Below are 18,233 nucleotides of genomic sequence, written 5' to 3'. Positions count from 1 at the left end.
CTCTGCGATTCACATACAAAGTTAAGAAAGACATCGAGGCGCATCCTTTAATGAGGCCGAGAACGTAGTGTCTCCTCGTGTTTAGCAAAGGTAGAGGCGCTAAGTAATGCAGACAGCTAGCGTTGCTACTTTTCAGCAAAATTAACCTCCTCGGGAAAAGGAAGAAGATATCGCACGCCTCAGGCTATGCTGGGAATCCTATCCAAGGCGTTTTCTATTAGTTTTTTCCCTGTAGAGTCAGGAAAAGTACGTCCTGCTGCATAATCAGAGACAAATAAAACACTAAGACATAAATGCACCGAAAATGAGGAAACATCTAGTGGTAACAAAAAGTTGCAGTTTCGCCCAAATGGCTATGCACTGATTGCGGCAGCAAATTATTGAACAGCTATACGAATCAAGGATAGTAATTTTATAGGCCGTATGCTGTGTACACAACTGTGTACACCAAGATAGTGCATCAACAGCAAAAGCCCTGATGAAAGTAAATGATATTTAGGATGTGTCGCATATAACACTTTATGACTGGAATTAATTGTGCTGCAACATAGACATACTAACTAAATTAACAAGAATGGTGTCACGCACAGAAAAGCAAACATGAACATATCTTACTTGACGACCGCGGAAACTCTGTCAAAATGCTGGAGTGAGGAAGCGCTGCACCAGCAGTGAGCAAATTACAGTGATGCAGTGAGCCGTACATTTTTACGGCTGCTTGCATCAACACGAACTAAGTGGTGAAAACACAGCGCAGGGCAGACTCAGTCCCCGTCGCAGATGGTTTTCGAGATACAGCGAACCAGGCGCGGTGCGCGCAGCCGCCCGCAGTAAGACGCCCCCCCCCCCCCCCCCCCGGAGGCTTGCACAAGACGTAAGACGGCACGCTTCCTTCCCACTCCCCCCCCCCCCCCCCCCTTGCGTGCGAAAGACTGAGCCGTGATCGCCGGCTCACCCTCGCACATACCGCCTACAGAGCGCGGTGATAATATTATAGCCTTTGGAGTTTAAACGGAATATCATGGCGATCGCAGAAATGCGCCTGGAGTGTCCCTATAATTGCTATGGCAATAAAAAGTTGAAGTGTCTCTCACCAGGCCCTATCGCAAATTTTTGCCTAGGAGTGTTTCACTGAAAGAACTTTTGAAGTTTTCATCTATCGGAGGACATAAAAGATAATTGAATGCCCTGTTACCATACCGTCAGGAGACGAGCGCGACTATTATTAGAGACACCCGCACCATGCCTCGACTAGCGACAACAAACATGTTTCCTTTCCTGCCTTCTGCCATGCTGGGGTTGAGGGAATGCGCCACGTCACACGATAAGCACCGCCTCGTTTTTTAACTTCTCTTGGTTTTGTTCGTTTTTTTTCTGCACGGTGCACTTGTAGTGGCAGCATTTCATGTCCTGCGTTGGATGGCTTACCAAAGTCACGTGCCATAATGAGCGACGTTGAGGGAGTGCATTTTATGATTACATTTGTTTGTGCAGCCTTCACTCTCTGGCTGGGAGGGAGGCTCCCGAGCGAGTAAGGGCACGCGGAGTTTTAGCATGAAATTTCGGTCATTTTCGCTGTGTGCGGTGGTGCAATATTTTGTAGGCACAATTGTCAGCACGTGGCGATGCGCTACGCTTGTCTGTTAAGAATGGTCAAACCTGGTTAAGGGCCCATTAGCAACTTTGCTGTAATAGAACCTGCCACTGGATTTGCTCTTTTTCCTGCTCGTGAGACGGTCAACACTGATTGACACTTCACGCCTGCACTACTGTCTATGCAATTTCACACACACATACACTTAAGGTCCCTTTGCAGACCCAGCCCTTGGATGCCACGACGCTAGAAAAAAACGAACCTTCTCTCGTTCCAGCTGAGCCACGTGCTGTTCCAGCTCTTCTAGGTCATTCTCGGTAGGAGTGGACGCGTTGGAAAGGGCCAGAGCTGGCACGCCCAGCTTGGTGCACAGCTCGCACTCCTTGGAGCGCAGCTTCTTACGTTCGCGCTTGCGAAAAGCCTTGATCTGTTTAAGCTGCTCCAGCCTCTCCCGGATGACACTCTCCTTCTCGAGCATCGTGAGAGAATCGTCGACCTGAGGAAGAACAGACGTGGAAACGTCAGTGCCAGCCTACTTACACGGGGCATTGGAAAGGACACGAACATTTCGTCCGTGTCCTTCCTACCATTGCACATATAGACCCAACGGAAGTCTTATTTACAACGGACAGTATACAGACATGCAGACAGACCAATACAGACTGGTTCTTTGCGTGTGTATGATGGGATATCTGTGTGGCGCGATTCTTGCGCCTTGTACCCGTAGATCTATTGCAGTGCAATGACCGTGTGCCTTCTGCTATATACTATACCGGTGCAATGCACGGAATAAGACCTGCTGGAAGTTTTCCTGCATAGTGCGAGCACTTCTTGAAGCCGTGCATGGTTCGGACAGCCTTATCAACATGTCTAGTGCATTCGTACTTTATGTGAAAATCGTGTGCTCTGTAGGGTATTGAGAGCAACTCTGACTGCGCCAGTTCAGAAATTTCATTTCAAAATCTGGCGATGCTTTAGTATCAACCAGCCAAAGAGGTCAATTTACGTGACAGCAGTACTCAAGGCACTGTCATGGCATGTTAAAATGCGCTTTGAAATGGCAAACCTGGCTGAAAAGAAAAGCTGCTTATTTTCCCATGCGATGGCAAATAAGTTCTGCAGAATCGCGCAAGGTGGAGCAAGTATCATGAAAGGGAAAAATTGTCATCTGCCCGAATGTAACAAGAAGCTGCAAATGAAACAGGTTTCTCAGAAAGAACGCTTCGCAGTTGAGGAAAAATTCGTCCTGGTCCTACATTCGGGTGGATGAGAATTTTTCGGACATTCTTCTTACATTTTTTAACCGTAAGCATTTAAATGGAATGATCTAGCTGTCCAAACTAACTTAGCATATCTCTTAGACAAAACACAAAATATTAGGTTAAGCTGTATTAGCAAACTCTAAAATGTTGACAAACTCATTACTCTATCGTGGGAAGCAAGCAAGATATTGCTGCGCCACCTTCCCATGACATCACATGTTCCGACCTGGTTAAACCAGTATAGACATTTTGTGCATCTCGCTTTTGAAAGGACTAAAAATAAAGAAAAAGGTTGGCAAATGTAGGATAGGGTAATTTTGTGCTAAACCCTGCCTCAAAATTCCAGACTTGGAGTCACCGATACTGTCATATCAAGCAGCACCCACCTACGAGTCATTCCAAAGAAATTTAATTCATGTTCGATAAACACGAGGGAGGGAGAAAAAAAAGAAAAACACTGGCTCTCACACCTCCCTTGGGTAAAAAACATAAATCATATAAACGAAACAGTTGCCCTAATAAGCATTGTAACATATATGTACTATAAGGAAGATGACGAACGTCGGCGCAGAGCCAGCAGCATCGGCAGCATCAAGCGCGCAGCAGAAGCTCAAGCGAGAGGACTGTGCTCGGTGAATCCTACGACCGGCTGTCGTTACGAACCTCAATAAATCTCGTTTATAAGTGGTGGAGGTGCTAGGTAACGTTCCACTCTACCATCCTGGAACTTCGTTCGCGGACGCTACCCTCTGCCATGCCGGACGCCGACCAGCAGACTCTTCCATCGCCACCCGTCCCTTGCGCTGGCACCGTTCGCCAGCGGGAACCTCCCATCGTCAGCGGAACCGACGACAACGACGTTGAAGAGTGGCTGTCATCCTATGAACGGGTGAGCGTTCACAACAAATGGAATGACTCGGAGAAGCTGGCTTACGTATTCTTCTATATTGCGGGCGTCGCCAGTGTCTGGTTCAGGAATCATGAGAGGGACATCCGAACGTGGTCGGCGTTCAAGACGTCGATTACCGAAGTATTTGACGGACCCGCCGTCAGGATACTGCGAGCCGAGCAGCGTTTGCGTACACGCGCACAGGACCGGGTGAGACGTTCACCAGCTATGTAGAAGACGTCCTCGATTTGTGCAGGCGCCTGAATGCTGCCATGACGGAAGCGGAAAAGATTAGGCACGTCATGAAGGGAATCGATGATGACGCGTTCCAGATGCTTCTGGCCAAGGACCCGCGCACTGTTGGCGACGTTATCAGCTTGTGCCAGAGCTATGATGAATTGCGTAAGCAGCGAGCTCTGACAAGGCGACATTCCACACTTAATGCGGCGTCACTCTGCAGTCTGACCAACGGCCCCGAACAAGCCTCCCTGAAAACCCAAATCAAGGATTTCGTCCGCGAAAAAGTCGCACGACAGCTGTCTCTGGTGTCCATCACTCCGGAGTCTGCCAGCACCTAATTTGCCGTCTCCTCTCCGTAATGTGATCCATGAAGAGGTCACGAAAGCGCTGCCAGCTGTTCACCAGCAGGATGCCGTGGCTACACTGTTAACTTATGCTGCGGTTGCTGCAATGGCCCCTCGCTGTGCGCCCGTACCACGTTTTCAGCAGCCTGTGCACCGCCCTCCTCCTCCCGTTCCCTGGGCCAGCACTGCCGTCTCTAACCCGTGGCGTACGCCGGACAATCGCCCTGTATGCTTTGCATGTAGGTATCCCGGTCCTGTCGCAAGGTTCTGCCGCCGCTGATCGCAGGCGTTCGATGACGATCGACGAGCGTCCTATGTGCCGCCCGATCCAAATGCGCCTTACGGACCCTTCGATCCATTACCCCCCCGCTCCCAGACTGATCGCCGTCCTCGCTTCGAACGCTTCCGGTCACCCTCCCCACGTCGCCGATCGCTTTCCCCTATGCGTCAGCGACCCGGCTCTAACGAAGAGGGAAACTAGACGACGCAGTTCCTGAGGCAAGAACTGCGCAAGTGTCGACATGCCGAAGTCCTCCTCCTTTACCTGCCAATGTCATTGATGTGTTTGTCGAAGATGTCGCTACAGTCGCCCTCATCGATACCGGTGCCGCTATTTCAGTTATGGATGCCAGGTTTTGCCGCTTGCTTGGTAAAGTGACGACATCTCTGCCTGGATTGTCGCTTCGAACGGCAAGTGCTCAACCCATTCGCCCTACCGCTGCTTGTACAGCCCGTGTAACAATACAGTACGTTTTATACACGGTTGAGTTCATAGTTCTTTCATCGTGCTCCCACGCCGTTACTCTAAGATGGGATTTTCTCTCACGCCAAAATGCCATCATCAATTGCGCTCGGGCTGAGATTGAACTTTTCCAGCTTGGTGACCTGTACTCGGTCGATGCTCATTCTGCTGCTAAACTTCTCGTGAAAGAAGACACCTGTATTCCCCCGTGCTCTTTAGCATTCGTACCAGTCTGGTGTAGTGCTATATCCGACGGGACGGTCTTATTCATGCCCTCTCATCACTTTGTTACCCGAAAAGCGCTTCCTGTGCCCTTTGCAGCTCTTGAACTCGCCGCCGGTATCAGCACGATGCCCATTTGCAATCATCTTTCATCGCCGCTATCACTGCTCCGCCGCGAATGCCTTGGTTACGTCGAGTCGGTTGATTCGACACGAATTGTCTCCGTCCTCGACCAAATGCCTTCTACTGCCGTTCATGAACTGAGTGCCATCTCCGTAGCCGACTCAGCATGGACAGATGTGTTCAGCCCATTCATCGCCGACGATCTGACACATTCGCAGCGATCTCAACTTCTCGCAATCCTTCAGCACTTCCACCGTTCTTTCGACTTTGCGCAAGCATCTCTTGGCCGTGCATCGACAGTCGAACATCACATCGACACTGGATCTCACTCACCGCTAAGACAAAAACCATATCGTGTGTCCGCTACGGAACGTCGCGTCATTGCAGAGCAGGTCGATGACATGCTTCGTCGGGGCGTCATTCAACCTTCACAAAGCCCATGGGCCTCTCCCGTGGTACTCGTCACGAAGAAAGACGGTTCCATCCGTTTCTGTGTTGATTTTCGACGGTTGAACAAGATCACACTGAAGGACGTCTACCCATTACCACGCATCGATGATGCTCTGGACTGTTTGCATGGAGCCGAGTTTTTTTCTTCGGTGGTTTTGCGGTCAGGCTACTGGCAGGTTTCGATGGCAGAAGCCGATCGCCCGAAAACTGCATTTGTTACACCAGACGGCTTGTATGAATTCACCGTCATGCCTTTCGGACTTTGCAACACACCTGCTACGTTCCAAAGAATGATGGATAATGTTCTGCGTGGCCTCAAATGAAAAATCTGTCTGTGCTATCTTGACGACATTGTGGTGTTCGCCCCTGATTTCGCAACGCACCTTCTCCGCCTCCAGCACGTACTCACTGGCTTGACCAACGCCGGGTTGCAACTTAACCTGAAGAAATGTCGATTTGCTGTTAGTCAGCTCACAATTTTAGGCCATGTCGTGTCAAAGGAGGGCATTCGCCCGGATCCCGAGAAGCTACGTGCGGTTGCTGCGTTCCCCAAACCTACCACTTTTAAAGAGCTACGCAGTTTCATCCGCCTCTGTTCTTAATTTCGGCGATTCGTTCGAAACTTTGCGTCAAATATATCACCTCTCACGCAGCTCCTTGGTGGCTCTAGAGATCTCTCCTCATGGTCTCCAGAGTGTGACGACGCCTTCAGAACCTTGCGCCGTCTTCTCACGACGCCACCCATTCTTCGCCATTTTGACCCTCAAGCGCCAACCGAACTTCATGCTGACGCAAGTGCTGTAGGCCTTGGTGCTGTGTTGGCACAACGTCAACCTGGCCACACAATGCGTCGTCGCATAGGCGAGTCGCACGTTAACCAAGGCGGAGGCCAATTACAGCGTAACAGAAAATGAGTGTTTGGCCATTGTGTGGGCGCTTGGAAATTTTCGCCCATATTTATACGACCGATCTTTTGACGTAGTGACGGACCACCACGCACTATGTTGGCTGTCGACGCTAAAAGACCCATCGGGCCGCCTTGCCCGCTGGGCATTGCGAATTCAAGAATATTATATCCGCGTGGTTTACCGTTCCGGGCGAAAGCACTCCGACGTTGACACGCTATCCCGATCACCGCTTCCCCCGAAGGCCAGTCACGACTCCTCCTGCGAGTGCACATTGTCATCTCTGGACTTTGATGCTATCGCTGCTGCACAGCATGATGATCCCTGGACTGCATGACCTTCTCTCGGATACGTCGAAAGTTCCAGTCACGCACGCTTCGGCGCCAAGTTCCTCATTTTGCGATTCGAGACCAGCTACTGTATCGCCGCAACTATGACCCAGAGGGACGCACATGGTTACTCGTCATTCCGCGAACCTTGCGATCAGAGATTTGCTCCTCGTTCCACGTCGACCCTCAGGGTGGTCACGCGGGAGTCTTCAAGACCTACGAAAGACTTCCACACCGCTATTACTGGCGGGGAATGTACAATTTCGTCCGCCACTTCGTCCGCTCTTGTCATGAGTGCCAACGCCGCAAAGCGCCACCGCACAACTCCGCCGGTGAACTGCAGCCTTTACAATGCCCATCCCGACCCTTTGATCGCGTGGGCATAGATCTCTACGGGCCAGTTCCGTTGACTCCTACCGGCAAAAGGTGAATCATCGTTGCGGTAGACCACTTAATACGTTATGCTGAGACTGCTGCTCTACCAAATGCTACAGCGCAGGAGGTTGCCAATTTCATACTACGCCGTTTTCTCCGTCATGGGGGTCCACGTGAACTTTTAAGCGACAGAGGCCGCACCTTCTTATCTGAAATCATCGAACAACTGCTTGCTGCATGCGCTATTGTTCATCGTAAATGCACTGCCTATCAACCACAGACTAACGGTACCACGGAACACTTCAATGAACTCTTGGTGACACGCTCGCCATGTACGTCTCACCCGACCACTCTAATTGGGACCTAGTTCTTCCGTTTGTCACCTGGGCCTACAACACCACGACTCATGCCACTACCGAATTCTCACCATTTTACCTTCTTTACGGCCGTAATCCTTCGCACACAATCGACCCCATCCTGCCCTACCGGCAGGACCCATCCGAATGCCTGCCGATCTTGGAAGCAGCCAGACACGACGAAGAATGTCGCCAGCTGGCCCGCCAATTCACCTCAGACGACCAGAACCATCAAAAAGCCGTTCACGACGCCCGGAACTCGACTCCCAATTTTCTCCCGGGGGCCCTCGTTTGGTTGTTAGTGCCACACCACACGCCTGGGCTCGCTTCAAAACTCCTTCCGAAGTATGACGGGCCATACCGTGTTCTCGAGAGAACATCACCCGTTAATTACCTGGTTGAGCCGCTCACGCCGCCGTGCGACATGCGACGCCGGAACCGTGAAGTCGTTCACGTTCAGCGCCTCAAGCCATATCACCTTTCTATCGTTCTTCCAGACAACTAAGTAGCCAGGATGGCTCCTTTATTTCCGCGGGGCCCTTGTAAGGAACATGACGAACGTCGGCGCAGAGTCAGCAGCATCGGCAGCATCAAGCGCGCAGCACAAGCTCAAGCGAGAGGTCTGTGCTCGGTGAATCCTACGACAGGCTGTCGCTACGAACCTCAATAAATCTCCTTTATAATACTAATAAATGCTACAGAATCAAAAATAGAACAAATTCTGAAATGAATAAGTTTACAATATCGCCATAACACAACGTATCAAGCACAACACATTTGCACTTATATTGACCCATACATGTAAACAGAAACATGGAAAGGGTAAAAAATGCACGTAACAGGAACACTGTAGTTTTTTTATTTTTCATACAAGGATAAGATGCTTTGTAAATGCTTATATCAAGTGTCATTGATAGTCATCGTGTAAGATTTCATTCGTGTCCTAAAACTGCTCTGCAGAAAAGAGTACCATTGAAGTGAAAGATTTACTCTACTCTGGTAGCTTGGCAGTACTACAATTGTTCAATAATAAAGAAGAAATACATTTCATTCTATATGAAGCAGACTCCTTTTCTTGAGGAGAAAAATAGCACAAGTATAAAAAAACTGAAATCTTTGACATTACACATATGTACTGGTGCTTGAGCTCAGGCATAACACTAAACAAAGTCTGGCCCTTATTTGTTTCCCACTACCAAAGCGCAGCAACAGGAAGTAGACCTGGAAAAGCCCTAATGGAGAAACAAGGAATGAAATAGATTTCATACTCTCTGCCGATCCAAGCATAGTGCAGGATGTAGAAGTGTTAGGTAAGGTTAAGTGCAGTGACCATAGGTTAGTGAGGTCTAGGATTTCTCTCAATTTGAAGAGAGAGAGAGTGAAATTAGTCAAGAGGAAACAGGCCAACCTAGAGGCAGTCAGGGTAAAAGCAGACCAATTCAGGCTGGTGCTCGCAAACAAATATGCAGCTTTAGAACAGGAAGATGAAGATAACATAGACTAATGAATGAAACCGTAACTAGCCCGATCTCAGAAGCAGCAATTGAAGTGGGAGGTAAGGCACCAAAGCAACCTGTAGGGAAGCTCTCCCAAGAAACAAAGGACCTAATAAAGAAACGGCAAAACATGAAAGTGTCCAACTCAAGAGATCAGATAGAATTCGCTGAACTGTCAAAACTGATCAACAAGAAGAAAGTAAGGGATATTCGAAATTATAACATGGGAAAAATTGAGGAAGCCGTAAAATATGGACGCAGCATGAAATCAGTAAGAAGAAAACTAGGCATAGGACAAGGCAAGATGTATGCACTGAAAGATAAGCATGGTAATATCATCAGCAATTTCGATGACATAGTAAAAGCAGCAGAAGAATTCTATACTGACCTGTACAGTAGCCAAAACAGCCAAGCTTCTTCCATTCGAAATAGTGATGAACCGGATACAGAAGCTCCTTCTGTAACTAGCGATGAAGTTAGAAGGGCCTTGAAAGATATGACCAGGGGAAAAGCGCCTGGAGAAGATGGAATAACAGTAGATTTAATCAAAGATGGAGGAGATATCATGCTTGAAAAGCTTGCGGCCCTTTATACGCAATGTCTCACCACTTCAAGTGTACCAGAGAGCTGGAAGAACGCCAACATTATACTTATCCATAAGAAGGGAGACGTTAAAGAATTGAAGAATTACAGACCCATTAGCTTGCTTTCAGTATTGTATAAAATATTCACCAAGATAATTTCCAATAGAATCAGGACAACACTTGACTTCAGTCAACCAAGAGAACAGGCTGGCTTCAGGAAGGGGTATTCTACGATGGACCATATCCATGCCATCAATCAGGTAATCGAGAAATCTGCGGAGTACAATCAACCTCTCTATATGGCTTTCATAGATTATGAAAAGGCCATTCGATTCAGTAGAGATATCAGCAGTCATAGAGGCATTGCGTAATCAAGGAGTGGAGGAGGCATACGTGAATATCTTGGCAAATATCTACAAGGATTCCACAGCTACCTTGGTTCTCCACAAGAAAAGTAGAAAGATACCTATCAAGAAAGGGGTCAGGCAAGGAGACACAATCTCTCCAATGCTATTCACTGCATGCTTAGAAGAAGTATTCAAGCTCTTAGACTGGGAAGGATTAGGAGTGAGGATCGATGGCGAATATCTCAGCAACCTTCGGTTTGCAGATGACATTGTCCTATTGAGCAACAATGGAGAAGAATTACAACAAATGATTGAGGACCTTCATCGAGAAAGTGCAAGAATTGGGTTAAAGATGAATATGCAGAAGACAAAGATAATGTTCAATAGCCTGGCAAGGGAACAAGAATTCAGGATCGCCCGTCAGCCTCTAGAATCTGTAAAGGAATATGTTTATCTAGGTCAATTACTCACAGGGGACCCTGATCATGAGAAAGAAATTTACAGAAGAATAAAATTGGGTTGGAGTGCATACGGCAGGCATTGCCAAATCCTGACTGGGAGCTTACCACTGTCGTTGAAAAGAAAAGTGTACAATCATTGCATTCTACCGGTGCTAACATACGGGGCAGAAACTTGGAGGTTAACAAAGAAGCTCGAGAACAAGTTAAGGACCGCACAAAGAGCAATGGAACGAAAAATCTTAGGAGTAACGTTAAGAGACAGGAAGAGAGCGGTGTGGATCAGAGAACAAACGGGGGTAGACGATATTCTAGTTGACATTAAGCGGAAGAAATGGAGCTGGGCAGGCCATGTAATACGTAGGATGGATAACCGGTGGACCATTAGGGTTACAGAATGGATGCCAAGAGAAGGGAAGCGCAGTCGAGGACGGCAGAAAGTCAGGTGGGATGATGAGGTTAGGAAATTCGCAGGCGCAAGTTGGAATACGCTAGCGCAAGACAGGGGTAATTGGAGATCGCAGGGAGAGGCCTTCGTCCTGCAGTGGACATAAATATAGGCTGATGATGATGATGATGATGATGATGACCAATCAACATTTTATATGCGAAAGGAATCACAATAGAAATATGAAACAATATTGCAGCAGTATAATTTACCTTTCTCTATGGTGTTCCTTCAGGAAGCAGCAAGAAATATGCATGAACTTACCGAAGAGCTGGGAACTGCCAGCTCTACCGACAGCTTCTGCACTTGAGTGCTGAATTCTGTGATGTTTCGAAGTAGCCTTTCCCGCATTTGAATTTCGCCCTCGAGCATCTGGTCCAACAGGGTGGCAATGTGGGCGTGAGTCCGCTCGAGCCGGCTTCGCGTGGGCTCGTAACTTATTCCCACGTCGGACCACAAGTTTGTCAATTCACCAACTTTCGTTCTCACCATTTCGCAGATGTGGCGATTCATCTGTGTCCTGCATTCAGAAAGAAACAAGTAAGGCTAAAGCACACCTCAATGTGGCATCACTTGTTCCAGCACCTCAACAATGATAGCTTCGTACATCACGTGGGCTCTTTACAGTGCAGATGATGGAACACCTACAAGCCATTCAGAGAGTGGGGAATTCATGACAAGGTGCGGTCGTCATAAGCCAAAAAGTGGCAATCGCTCGCTACATTATTAGATTGTCAAGAGCACTTAGGCGTTAAAGATACGCTAAAGAGATTAATAACTTGTGCTGTATTAGGAAGTTACGCTTCTGCTACTTAAAAACAACTGCAGGTGCAATTATTCAGAACAGACGAGAATGGTGGGGATTCCATCTTGAAGCTCTCCTACCAGCTCCTAGTGGCATCAGTGATGACTGCTTGGGACAGGGCAATACAAGCCCTGTCCCAAGCAGTCATCACTGATGCCACTAGGACGGGTAAAGACAAGCTACACTGTATTCTGAAGCAGCCAAAATCTGAACTTGGCAAGTTCCTAGGATTTTACTGACCCAGAACGCCCTATGCATAGACGTAAACTCTGCGGCAGTTTCAGCAAAAATAAAGAAAAAAAGGAAGAAAAGAAGAATTAAGTTTACTTCTGTTTCAATAATCAACCAATCACCATGAAATTAACAAAAATATAAATTTCAAAGTATATGCTGTCAGTCTATACTGATTATTGTCTCTTTCTACTGCCTCCTTCACTTGCGTCAGAGGTGCCAAACCCAAGGTAATGGTAATTTTATTAGAGGAAATTGTCGAGCATCAGGTTGTGCACCATGTAGTTGGGTATACTTTGTGACCAATACAGGAAGACATCTTAACTGCCGAAAACCCAGACGAATATATTCCAGCTGTTGTAAAACTCTAAAATGTAAAAATATAGTGTATTGCTCACTGCTCCAAATGTCGCAAGGTTTTTTGAAATTTTATGACCGATTCCTTGGTTGACTAAATGACAGCTACAATATCTCAGCCAGACCCTTTAGCAAGCTTCACTTAATGCGATATCGTTTTGCCGAGGCTTTAGGAGCTTGGCACAAGGAGAAACTATCGTTTCTCATTCCACTGGAGTTATCTGTCGCTGCTGTTACCATTAGCTCTTCAAGTGAGGCAGGTATCCCACTTAGTTTACTGTAGACATGGCCAGCATTTTCATTTCTTGACGTACTCATCGCCATTATGGTGCAAAGAAAAAGTACAGTCTGTAAACATTTGATTCTGCGACCATTTCGCTTGCAAATAAGCGAATTTCCGTTCTCTTCACATAACAGCCCACAACTGCATTATGTATCACATATAATACAGGGTGCTGCAAATCTCGCTTAACACTTAAATAAAACATTTTTGTGCTTACCACTGCACTGCTCTGGATCAAATTTCGCAGAACGATCGCATTTTGGAGTCGACTTTGTTTAGTGTAATACTTCTGACAGTTGATTGCCTGGTTTTTAAGTAGCATGCGCAATTTTGGCTTCGCTTATGGGGACGCAAGCTGCTGGCGTGGCGGTGCAAGCGCAAACTTGTGTTGCTGTCTGCTGGCAGCTGCAGAAGGCAGCATTTCAAAGGGCTGCCGCGTGTTCCAGGAGCGGGCAACCCTAATTGAACGACTGCTCTCTGCAACGGCCGGCAGGCAGCAACACAAGTTTGTGCTTGCACCGCCACGCCAGCAGCTTGCGTCCCCATAAGTGAAGCCAAAATTGCGCATGCTTCTTAAAAACCAGGCAATCAACTGTCGGAAGTATTACACTAAACAAAGTCGACTCCAAAAGGCAACTTTCAGCCAGAACAATGCAGCAGTAAGCGCAATATCTTTTTTCGAACGTGTTAAGCGAAATATGCAGGACGATGTATGCAGTAAGTCTTGCTTCACAGAATCACACCAATGGTTTTCTCATTCAAGACATTGCAGTAGGCTGATAAAGGCCAAACACCCCCCCCCCCCCCCCCCGATATCTTTTCTGCGTTGCTTTCCGACCAAAATGTACCGTATTGAGCGGGGCAGTCCCAACTTTTTGTATATGTGCCGAGTTTGCAAAGGCGGCTTGGTTCGCCATTTAATATCTGTGTATACTAGGGGTTATATGTCCAAGATTTTTGAGTAATGAGTCGAACAATGCCCCATTTGATTTGAGCTTCAAATTCGATAGTCACTAATTGTAAATATGAATATTTTTCTATTAGTTATAGAATATTTCGAAACATCAACTAAGCACAATTAAATATAGAACTGGCACAAAAGTACACTAAATTTCATCCCCACGGTCATAGTGTGGGCATAACATATGAGAATTTAAATCGTGGAGCAAGCTAATTCCTGGCTATGCAGCGATCACTTGCACTCTCCAAAGAGTCGTGTACGCGAACCAGATCCTTGATTGTTCCCAATGCTCAATTTGTACTTTTATTAAAAACCTCTTCATAATGTGGAATTTCACGCAGTGAAACGATTTCACACAGTGAGATAGCCAAGTATCTTAAGACCATTTAATCAACACCAGGCCCTCTACCAAGCTAGTGCATTACGAGCACAAGTCGTTCAGAAATCGCAATGTCAACTAAGCAAAAAAAAAAAAAACACAATACTGGGCAGCATAAAACACTGCATGTGTATCAACATATTCCTATCTTTAATAGCGAAGCTGTTTAAGCCAGCCGCAATTTGTGGTGCGTGCGAAGAAAATGCAGCGCCGTAGCCATTGTAACCCGGAAGAGGAGGAGGAGACCGCGTGCGCACGCGGTCTCCTCCTCGCCACTCACTGGGCCTCTTCGATTATGAAATCCCGGACTGTCCGCAAACCGTCCGCGGCTTCCGGTCTGACTAGGCCTGACAGAAGAGCGCGTCACAGTCACGTGATCCAGCTGTCGGGGACTGTCCCGAGATTTCGGTCGAAGCACCGCGACCGGAAGTCACTCTCCTGGCTGCTGTCGTCTGTTCTTTGTTACTCGTAGATAGCCCCCTACCCAGCGTTTTTATTAGCGTGGCCTCCGAAATGGTGCAGTCTCAGAGGCCACGTGACCGACACAACCATGAAGTCTAATGGTTGTGTAATCGTAGCCTGAGCGCGTAGAACGTTTTCGCAAAGCGCAGTTTATTACGTCGCGCTTGCCAGCTTATTGCCCGAGAAATTTAAGTTGAATTCCCTCACGGACGTAAGCAAAATCGTGGTGGTGGTGAAATATATTTATTTGCCCTAAAATTGCTGTGGAGATCTTACTCCGAAATCATGGTCGTGTCACGTCGCTGTTCATGCAGGAAGCACCCGCCTACATCTTAAAGCTCGCGAGACCGTCTGCGAGGCCCGACGCGTGAGAGAGCGCGTGTACACCGTCTACTAATCCTGCACGTCAAAAACCACACGCTCGAACTTGGCAGCAGAAGGGATCAACATATATGTCAACAGCAGTCCGCGAAGCTCCTATTGTATACCACCCCAGCTACCGGCGTGAAATAGCCGCATGCAATATATGATTCCTTGCACGTACACTAGTTTCACTTACCTGAAAAGCAAAATTTACCTGCTTACTGCGTACGTATATAGCAATGAGCATGACAGATTTCATGAAACCCATTAAGAAAAGCAAGCATGTGCGCCTGATCGCTGTCCTTCTTTCTTTAAAAAAAAACACGAAGACTAAAGCTACAGCAAGCTACACACAAAGCACCGATGTAACAGAAGCGATAACTCAATGCACAGTAGTTTCCGTCTGGAGCGCGCAAAGTACGCAGAAGCACACGGAATCTTTCACAACATGGCGTCAAACACCGCGCGCATCTTTTTAAGACAGCCGTCGTCTGCTAGCTACTTGCGCTTGTCCGAGCAAACATCTGCTGACAGCTCCAACAGTCCGCGGGCAGTCCGGAACTTCCGGTCCGTGAAAAAACGAATGCGCTTCTGACAACACTCGGACTAGTGGGCGGCGCTTTGAAAACTGTCCGAGCAAAATCGAATGCGGCACAACCCCAATGACCTAGAGGAAGAACTATTGCTTCGATTTAAGGAGATTTCAGAATATTATAAGGATAAACATCGCATGTACCCAGCGCCCGCCAAGGGCCTGGGGAAGGCCAACGAACGCATTCTTTATCGGCTTTTCACAAACACGATGCTCTGCCCAGCAATCCTCAAACATTTTGACCCAATGGTCACCGGCACGTGCCACTACTGTGGGGAGGTGGCAGACACTTTCCACATGGTCTGGGCCTGCCAAAGTAATCCAGCCCTTACCCCCAACCCCAACCCTACCCGAGAGGACTGGGAGGCAGCCCTGCTTGGTTGCTCAGACCTCCAGGCCCAAAAGGCCTTGGTCCAGAGAGCCAGGCTGGCGGCTTCGACTAATGGGGTCCCGGACTAAGGATCCCACCCAGTATGCAGGGCCCCACAGGGGGGCCCACACCTCTCTGTACACACAATAAATGCTTTTTACCACCACCACCACCTACCACAGCAGTCCCAAGCAGTCCGGTACTGTCAGGGACTGATAATCGAAGAGGCCCACTGCCTTCCCGACCCCCGCCAAAATAGCGCCTGTTCCTCTTCGCAACCACAACCCATCTCCCTCTCTTCTCTCCGCGGCGCGCTGAGCTAGGAGAAAAAGAAAAATCTGGCCGATTGATATCGAGAGGCTAGCCTCCAACGTGTTCGGCGTCGGCAAGCATGCAACAGCGTTCTTGGCGGTGTGCCAACCTTGGTTAGCCTGGCTGCGTTTGTGGCATGCCAGCAACGCCGTCACTCGTAGGCGCCGACGCGTCGAGCGCTAGTCGCGCGAAATGTCGCCAACGCGTTCGGCGTCGGCAAGCAACACCGTTCTTGGCACTATGCCAACCTTGGTTAGCCTGCCTGCGTTTGTGGCATGCCAGGAACGCCGTCGCTCGTAGGCGCCGACGCGTCCAGCGCTAGTGACACGAAATGTCGCGAAAGGGAAGGTACCTCCGAATACCTTCCTACATGCGTAGTTAAACCAAGACCTAGCAGCAGCGAAGTTAATACCTAACAATAGCAGCCAGTAAGACTTGATGATCGACAGTTCCGCCGTGTCTAAGCTTTGCCCGACGGAGTGCCAAATTGCCCGTTTTATTATTGCTCCAGCAATTTCAAGTCACACAAGTGCATTATTTCATTTAGCGTCATGCAAGCTAGAAAAGGTAGGTGCCGGACTAGTTTAGCCTTGCTAACCGCGAACTCCGAAACTGCTCAACGGCCAACGCAGGAACCCGCACAACGGCGAGATTGTCGGCCGTTGCTGGTCTGTTCGAGGTTTTTCTCATTCGCATTTATGCTACACATCGACGATCCAGTGAAGCGAGGCGTAAGATTGACTGCTATTGCCCGGGCGCATCAAAATGTTCCCGAACGCGTTCGTAACGACCTCGCAGCGCACCTGGAGGCCGGCCAACCATGCTTGATAGCCATCTGTACAATCGACGAAAGCCACGGCCATTATGTGTCAAATACGTTTAGCCATCCTCCGCTACTCAGTTTTAACAGCAAAGCAAGCACGCGGTGACGCAAGGAGAGACGTTACTGTCGGTGGAAAAACCAAACTGGGGCCCAGCGCAAAAAAACGTCAAGTACGGCAGTCGCGCTCACCTGAGTTGTTCAAGTCCTGCCATGTTCTCCATGGTGAGCCTCGGCTATAGTGCCCAGAATATACTTACTAGTGTGCCGACCGCCGGGCGTTTCCAATGGGAGACGCTGGCACCACCGGTGATGCCTTCCGCCGGAGGCCACCAGACGGCGACACTGTTTGAGACCGTGCTAACCGAGCGGCGCATCACGCGTCGCTTGCGCTTCGGATGCACTTCGGATGCGCGTTCGTAAGCGCAGTCAACCGGTTGCGGCGCGTTGTAGCTTTCGAGCAAGTAGCATGTGGTGCCTCCGCATGTCATTGATGGGCTTCTTTTCTGTGCGCGTGGTTCGCACTTGTGTCTGTTCACGGACGGAACCGAGATGTCGTCGCAGAAAACGAGGCGTAAAGACAGCACCTGTTTTGTCCCATATTGTACAACTGGATACCGCTCAAACAACGAGCAAGTCTCATTATTCAGCGTGCCTGCTTACCCAGAACGTTTTGCCGAGTGGGAGAATATAAGAGGGCAGATTGAAGGCTATAGCTCTGGTGGCTGTCGCTTGTGAGAAACACTTTAATAATTGCTACATTGAGCGCTCGTTCAAAATTAGTCGACGCTGTTTCGCACATGAAAATGTGCCCGGCTTAATTACCATTTATGGTAATTAATTTAATTTCTGGTAATTAGATACAACTTGGTGTGAATTTAGCATTTGTGGACATGTGTCGCATATATAGTTTACTGTGGAAAACGTTACACTTCTTCGGAAACCACGTATTTATTTATTGGTACTTTTCGCAGAAACACCCGGTATCGTGTAGCGTTATAATGATAACTGTGCGTACGATCGTTTGTAAGTGCAACGAAATCATATTCTTTCGATTACACTTTGCACATCAACCAACGTTCCGCAGAGCGAAACGGGTTGGGACAGCCCATTGGCGTCTGTCGCACACGCGCG

The 18,233-nt window shown here is 48.3% G+C and overlaps 1 protein-coding gene across 1 annotated transcript in view; it reads right to left on the bottom strand.

Annotated features, from left to right (window-relative positions):
- The window catches only part of LOC119449083 (protein regulator of cytokinesis 1-like), a 178,186-nt gene extending 160,817 nt beyond the window's left edge, over window positions 1-17,369 (bottom strand). The window contains exons 1-3 of the mRNA XM_049666243.1: window positions 17,292-17,369; window positions 11,429-11,684; window positions 1,857-2,090 (exon numbers count right to left, since the gene is read on the bottom strand). Of these exons, the coding sequence (XP_049522200.1) occupies window positions 1,857-2,090; window positions 11,429-11,684; window positions 17,292-17,323 (522 nt within the window). The 5' untranslated portion in view covers window positions 17,324-17,369. The remainder of the gene's footprint in view (window positions 1-1,856; window positions 2,091-11,428; window positions 11,685-17,291) is intronic.
- Between the last annotated feature and the right edge of the window lie 864 nt (window positions 17,370-18,233).

This window comes from Dermacentor silvarum, chromosome 4, assembly GCF_013339745.2.
Source record: "Dermacentor silvarum isolate Dsil-2018 chromosome 4, BIME_Dsil_1.4, whole genome shotgun sequence".
Classification (NCBI taxonomy): domain Eukaryota; kingdom Metazoa; phylum Arthropoda; class Arachnida; order Ixodida; family Ixodidae; genus Dermacentor; species Dermacentor silvarum.
Note: the sequence above shows the minus strand (reverse complement) of the source record. Positions and strands in the feature narration are given on the sequence as shown.